We start from the raw sequence: 6,484 nt of genomic DNA, 5'->3' as shown, positions 1-6,484 counted from the left end.
CTTCCAGCTCTTTTCATCTCACTCTCGCGTATAAATCCAGTTTACTCTATAATATTGTATGAGATGAAGGAAATGATTCAATACCACATGATTTCTCAACTTCTAGAACACTTTGGACCAGGTCGGATCCATCTACTCCACATTTTTCAAAATTTTATTCAAATAATTTTCGTTATCTTATTTTTTCATGTTATCTTTTCGAAAGATATCTTATCTTTTATCAAAAAGATAAGATGAAAATCTTGAAAATATCTAGATGCATTTCGGAAAATTGGAATACTATCTCAAAAGTATCTAGATACATTTCAGATATCTTAACCAAACACTGTGCTTTATTGTAACATTCGAAAGAAATGTTGATGAAAATAAGACTGAATTATGAAATTGTAGATGAGTTATGTTCAAAAGACCTTTTCTTGAAAATTCAGTTTAGAAAAAAGTATTTTTGCCACTAAATGTCTTCAAACACATATATCAAATTGCACTATTAAACTTTGAACGTTATTGAAGAAAATACTTTAAAAATATTAACTTCAATATAAATGCAAAATATTAAAAGCAAAGAACGAAATTCTCCTAAAAAGATTCATAGAGAAAAAAAGGTGTAAATAAGAATCTAACAAATAATAATAATCAACATAGAACAAACAAACATAGTTTACATATTTTCGAACTAATCGAAATATTTTGCTAGTTTCGTTAAATTAACAATTTATGTTTTTTTTTATCTGGACTGAGCTCATGAAATGAAACGGCACAATATGTGAAACATTTATATCAAAAATCGGGATCAATTCTGAGAATTGATTTGTTTTATTTCTAAAACTAGAGTTCTGCAAAGGTAATTTCAATTTTAAACAAATTTTTTGGTAAAGATGTTTGTTGATTTTATTTGTCGTAAATTCAGACAGATTTTTAAATTTGCAGTAAAGATGCATTTAGGAAGGTTATTCAGATTGATCAAGATCGAAAAAACTTGACTTCAATTTTTTGATTAAATTTATGAAATGCTGAATGCAATATACTGACATGATGCTTCACGATTTATAATTGCTTTGGTACAATAACTGATGGCTCTATAGTCTTAATATCCTTAATGCGACCTTCCGCATCATAATTCGCGTTGTAGTAATCATCTATTGAAACATAATGCGCACCACCATAGAAATCCAAGACGGCTATATGCTCGATGTTTAGTGTGCAAAAATAAAATGAATGCGTTTTTCGCCAATGCAATGATGCTGGATGACGATCAGTGTAAAATGCTTCAGCTTCATTGTATTGTTGTGTTCCCGGTGTCAATCGTTGTATTTTACCGGTAAAAATAACGCGACCACAAGTTGGTTCCATAGTATCTGTATTGTTTAAAGTGCACGCTAAATCTTGATCTTCCGTGAACATAGCCTGTGTGAAAAAATATGGTTGAAAATATACATCAGAAAAATGTGGCAAGCATGAAATTGTGATTTTTAAAAATGATTATAATTCAACCGTTAATTTGTTATTGTGTGCCAAATCTTGTCCAGTGAAATCCAAGTCGGTGAGCAATAAATAAATGCGTCCCGTTGAAGGTGCCCCATTCGCACTGTCCGCAATCGATATAACATTTACCTAAGGGGATAATCACAAAATAAAAGAATCGATTAATAATTAATAAGCAATTATTAAGTGATTTGCCCTACCATTGGAAAACCATGAATTGTCGATAGACTCGATATGGTACCCATCGATGTCCAATTTGATTTATGAACCAAATAGCGTGCCATTTTTGCGTAGTCATTATATGGTGGCCGAGATGTCAGCTCAATTGCTGTAATAGGCTTATTTATGCTCAAAGCAAGAATTCCATATAAAACCAATGCAACAAAATTTACGTGACCTGTCAACATTTTAACTTGTTGTAACTAGCAACGAAAAGATATAACTTTAAAATTTCCTGGATACCAAAATTGATACTTTTTAACGTAGAAAATGCACTACTTTAGTCAAACTAATTACTAATCGTTTGTGGTGAAAATGTGAATTGGCTGAACTGTTTTTATACACTGAGTGACTCTTTCTTGTCAATTCACTTACACTCAAACACACACACACATCAATAACACGAAATAGGTCAAAGGTTAATTGAATGATAAGAGTGGCCAATGCTTGATTTTTATTTTTGCATGTTTTTTTTTTTATTTTATTATCTGCATTGTTTGTGAGCAAAACTTATTGATGAATCTAATGCAATGCTCAATAAACATATTAATTGTCTGAGATACTTACAAATGTCCACAATGATAGGACAATATTGTTTCAAAAATTTCAATAGTAAAATAATTTTTCATTTCAAGTAGAAATTGACTTGTTGATGAATTCATTTACATTCCTGGACAATTTCGTTTGGCGAATAATATCATTTTATTTTAATTTTTTGTTTTAACAAGAAAGTAGCTAATAGATTCAGAAATTTGGACAAGACATCATCGTTTTTGCTTCAAAATATTGATTATTATTATTTCCTGTGTTGAATGAACATTGTTTATATTTTTTTTCTACATTTATTTTCTAGTTAATCGATTAAATCCAACAGGAAGTTTAACATCAAGATGGGAAAGTTACTGTCAAAAATTTTTGGCAACAAAGAAATGCGAATTTTGATGCTTGGACTTGATGCGGCTGGTAAAACAAGTATCCTTTTTCAAAAAAATTAATAAAAAAATAAATCGATAACTGTTTTATCGCATTTGAAATTTAATATTTCAATTATATTACTGTATATATTGCTTTCCTTAACCAAAATGTTGCAACTAAACAGCTATTTTATACAAGCTCAAATTGGGTCAGTCGGTAACTACTATTCCAACGGTTGGATTTAATGTAGAAACAGTAACATATAAAAATGTGAAATTCAATGTTTGGGATGTTGGTGGCCAAGACAAAATTCGGCCTTTATGGAGACACTACTATACAGGTGAGAAATTTCAAAAGATGTCTTGTAGTGTAGTCGAATTGATTGGGAGAAATTTGATAAACTTTTACCCACAAGAGATTTCATTAAATTTGATAACAATTTCATTAAAAAAAATGATTTTGCGTGTACACTTTACAATCATACTTGATCATACATGTTGATTATTCAATTGTTTCGCCTAACACTAATGGCTATTTGTCGACTTTTTTTACAGGTACACAGGGTCTTATATTTGTCGTCGATTGTGCAGACCGAGATCGAATTGATGAAGCTCGAACCGAACTACATAGGATAATAAATGACAGAGAAATGCGTGATGCAATTATTTTAATATTTGCAAATAAACAAGATCTTGCAGATGGTAATATAAAATATTATTATGACATTGTTGTTAGATCCATTTATTTTTCATTTTTCTTTTTTTTTAGCAATGAAACCACTTGAGGTGCAGGAAAAACTGGGTTTAACACGCATCCGAGATCGAAATTGGTACGTGCAGCCATCATGTGGAACGTCTGGTGATGGACTTTGTGAAGGCCTAACATGGCTCACATCAAATCATAAATTATGAGATTAGATGAAATACCACCATACCGCCCAAAATATCAGCCGCAAATAACCAACAAACAGCATACGCAATATACAACACACAAAACACATAACAAATAATTCAACAATTTAATTCTAATTTCAATTTGTATTTCGTAAAATTAAACGGAAAGCATGCGAGATCGATATAAATGACAAGAACGCATTTTGTTTGAAATGAACAACATAATTAAGATAATGTTGAGAATTTACAAAAAATTCGAAGCAAATGAAAAGAAAATGAAATATAAATAATATTACGAAGAGATGAAAAGACCGAATCAATTCACAACGTATGTCATACATAACGAGGAAAGAGACACAATTATACGATGAACACATGCATATAATTCTTAAACCTCCTGCGGACAGTGATACTGATAACAAATACCGAACAGTATAGGTCTCTCAGGCTCGCAGTGCAAAATGTATGGAAATTATTGAAAAAATATATTAAACATCGTTAAATGTCTTGATGATTTTTTTATTGTGGTTTAGTCCAGTTACTATTATTGGACTTTTTTTATATTTATAGAAATTATTTTCTCGGAACAGTAAATTCAAAGTGTTAATCTGGAATTCCAGACGAGAAGAATTTTACTCTGGAATGAAAAGTGACTTTATTTTCCCGAAAGTGTGAAAAGTTCGATCACTTTTTCCATTTCTATTTACTACCCAAGTAGCAATTGGTAACGCAAATACAGCAATTGGCGTCACATTTGTGTATAGTTTCAGTCAATTTTACCGTTGCAATGGAAGAAAAAAGAGAAAAACAATTCAGTTAGATTGAGTGCATGAAATCAACTATGAATCAACATCAATATACTATCAATTCAATAAAGTACTTACCTACGGGTTCTTTTATATTCCGCACAGCCTTCTAAATAGGGACCCGTACTGCGGTCAAGGGTACAATAGCAATCCTTGGATTTAAACTAATCACGCCTAGTAACTAACAAAATTGTTATAATATTTTTCTTATGAATATTGTTGATTTTTATGCTGCTATCAGTTGACATTGTTCGCATGGTGTGGATTGTCAGGTCCCGAATCGGGCAATGAATCGGGCAACGCTATTCCAAAAAGTCGACATATTCCTATGAAATCAGAAGCAAATACATAACATTAAACAATGAATGTAAACAGTGAACACTTAACTTCCTCTATTTTCAATTTAATATCAATACAATATTCAATTATGCACATACCTTTGAATAAGATGTTCTTTGCGGCAACAATGTCACGGTGCCAAATGACTGTGTGCACAATCATGTCTTCTGGTGCAGCATCATTAATTAATTGCTCGCTCTACAATTCTCGCTTTCTTCAGCTCTTGTCGGCTCATATTCGTCACAATTATTGGTTGGAGTCCAACAATCGGTTTCGGTTTGCAATTAAGACAAATTTTGAATCGATGATTTTTGGTTTCTCTTGGAAATCGCTCCTGACAATTGGCACACGTTATTGATGTTCCCCATTCATCTTCGAAACTGACTTCTGTGTGCTCTTGTTTCTTGAAGCTGGTCGCCAATTTAGGCGTTCCCGGGCATCTTTTCCGCTTCTTTATACCCCATGGCCGATCTGGTGCCATCTCTCCAGCACCGATAAAAATCCAAGACGGTTTGTTCTTCGTTATCCACATGGCAACATTATCACACGTTTTGGTTGACTTGATGTGATGATCGAGATCCATTCGTGCATATTTTCGAGTCGCATATGCTTGCATTCCCATTCGTAGCATTTTGATGCGATGCTGAATGTACGATTTCCACGTTGATCCACGCGGTGATGGTATCACTGGGTACGACCTAAAATCCATTTGTTCTTCTTCAACAAACCACCAGGTCAACCGATCAGCCTTTCGATCTCGCTTTTTCTGTTCAGTCTGCCAGTGGAACCGTGGATTCGGTATTTCAATGTTTTCCTGTTAAATAATTCCGATTCTATTCAAACACATTCCAAAAATAATAATTTTTGTAATAACAAATTTAACTTACCTCGACGTTTGACTTGATGTCGCGGCGCGTTCGCGCGTTATGGTTATGTTGTTAAATGTGGCCTGCTCCGAATTTTCCACCCAAGCTTTCGCCGGTTTTTCGTACAGTATTGACACGCAAACACTATTGGTGACGATTTGGAAGTGCAATTGCTTCTGCTTGCCGATCTGTTTGATTTTGTCCATGTCGAAAACCAAATTCCACAATTCTTCTTTATGGCCGTTTCTGTAATATTCCAAGCTGTATAAGTTCATTCGATTGGTCAACGGATTGAGAGAACTGGGCACCACTCCTAGTACATTATTCGCCAAATAATACATATCTTTCATATCCAATCGAATATTTTTCAGCTGGAATCGACATAATGGAACAAGCGTGAAATTGTTCACATTGGGCGGTCGATTGTTCGTTGTCAATTCATTGCGATTGAATGCATACCATTGTTGTGCATATTGATGAAACACTTCGATTTGGCGTTGCATTTGACCAAACGTCCGCAGTGATTGGAACTACAGTTGGGACTAATAACATCAGACTAGTAAGATAGTTATTACTTATTACTAATCATTTCTAATAACTGGTAATAAGATGTCATCTTATTAGTGTAATAAGTATAGTTATTAGAATGTTACTAGTCAGAAGACTAATAAGATGCATGTATCTTATTAGTATAGTTATTAGTATAGTATCTCATCAGTATATTTCGATTGGTGTTACTAGAAGCTAATACTACTGAAAACATGAGAAACTATACTAATAACTATACTAATAAGATACATGCACCTTATTAGTCTTCTGACTAGTAACATTCTAATAACTATACTTATTACTATACTTATAAGTGCAAAAAAATAATAAGTAATAATATAGTTTGATCTTATTAGAATGATAAGATAATAAGATGAATAATAAGATACCGAAAATGCCCAACTGTAATTGGAAC

The 6,484-nt window shown here is 32.8% G+C and overlaps 3 protein-coding genes across 4 annotated transcripts; 1 reads left to right on the top strand and 2 right to left on the bottom strand.

Annotated features, from left to right (window-relative positions):
* Positions 1–862: 862 nt before the first annotated feature.
* On the bottom strand, positions 863–2,057 carry LOC116348598 (protein CREG1-like). The gene is made up of 3 exons (XM_031779649.1): positions 1,683–2,057; positions 1,492–1,611; positions 863–1,404 (listed from the first exon to the last, which is right to left on the bottom strand). Exons 1-3 carry the CDS (start codon positions 1,887–1,889, stop codon positions 1,045–1,047), a joined length of 687 nt encoding a protein of 228 aa, XP_031635509.1. The 5' UTR covers positions 1,890–2,057; the 3' UTR covers positions 863–1,044.
* Positions 2,058–2,297: 240 nt separating this feature from the next.
* LOC116348600 (ADP-ribosylation factor 6) lies at positions 2,298–4,016 on the top strand. Its single transcript, XM_031779652.1, has 5 exons — positions 2,298–2,313; positions 2,555–2,673; positions 2,801–2,956; positions 3,171–3,317; positions 3,385–4,016. Exons 2-5 carry the CDS (start codon positions 2,592–2,594, stop codon positions 3,525–3,527), a joined length of 528 nt encoding a protein of 175 aa, XP_031635512.1. The 5' UTR covers positions 2,298–2,313; positions 2,555–2,591; the 3' UTR covers positions 3,528–4,016.
* Positions 4,017–4,762: 746 nt separating this feature from the next.
* Positions 4,763–6,123, bottom strand: LOC116348599. 2 transcript variants are annotated; one of them, XM_031779650.1, is made up of 2 exons: positions 5,542–6,123; positions 4,763–5,468 (listed from the first exon to the last, which is right to left on the bottom strand). In XM_031779650.1, the coding sequence occupies exons 1-2, from the start codon at positions 6,021–6,023 to the stop codon at positions 5,390–5,392; spliced, it is 561 nt and encodes a 186-aa protein (XP_031635510.1). In that variant the 5' UTR covers positions 6,024–6,123; the 3' UTR covers positions 4,763–5,389. The 2 variants fall into 2 exon arrangements, with proteins under 2 accessions (XP_031635510.1, XP_031635511.1); XM_031779651.1 differs by having other exon boundaries at positions 5,542–6,011.
* Positions 6,124–6,484: the final 361 nt, after the last annotated feature.

The sequence above is a fragment of the Contarinia nasturtii genome, unplaced genomic scaffold, assembly GCF_009176525.2.
Source record: "Contarinia nasturtii isolate CC-2019 unplaced genomic scaffold, AAFC_CNas_1.1 Cnas_scaffold_2576, whole genome shotgun sequence".
NCBI lineage: Eukaryota > Metazoa > Arthropoda > Insecta > Diptera > Cecidomyiidae > Contarinia > Contarinia nasturtii.
This window is presented reverse-complemented; position numbering and strand designations above follow the sequence as displayed.

Excerpts from the sequence above, each read along its gene's own strand:
- LOC116348600 (XM_031779652.1), top strand. The coding sequence starts at position 2,592 with ATGGGAAAGTTACTGTCAAAAATTTTTGGCAACAAAGAAATGCGAATT. Across the intron at positions 2,674-2,800 it reads TGATGCGGCTGGTAAAACAA|CTATTTTATACAAGCTCAAA; the intron begins GTATCCTTTTTC and ends GCAACTAAACAG. Across the intron at positions 3,318-3,384 it reads TAAACAAGATCTTGCAGATG|CAATGAAACCACTTGAGGTG; the intron begins GTAATATAAAAT and ends CTTTTTTTTTAG.
- LOC116348598 (XM_031779649.1), bottom strand. The coding sequence starts at position 1,889 with ATGTTGACAGGTCACGTAAATTTTGTTGCATTGGTTTTATATGGAATT. Across the intron at positions 1,612-1,682 it reads CAATTCATGGTTTTCCAATG|GTAAATGTTATATCGATTGC; the intron begins GTAGGGCAAATC and ends TTATCCCCTTAG. Across the intron at positions 1,405-1,491 it reads CACACAATAACAAATTAACG|GCTATGTTCACGGAAGATCA; the intron begins GTTGAATTATAA and ends TTTTTCACACAG.
- LOC116348599 (XM_031779650.1), bottom strand. The coding sequence starts at position 6,023 with ATGCAACGCCAAATCGAAGTGTTTCATCAATATGCACAACAATGGTAT. Across the intron at positions 5,469-5,541 it reads ACATCAAGTCAAACGTCGAG|GAAAACATTGAAATACCGAA; the intron begins GTAAGTTAAATT and ends ATTATTTAACAG.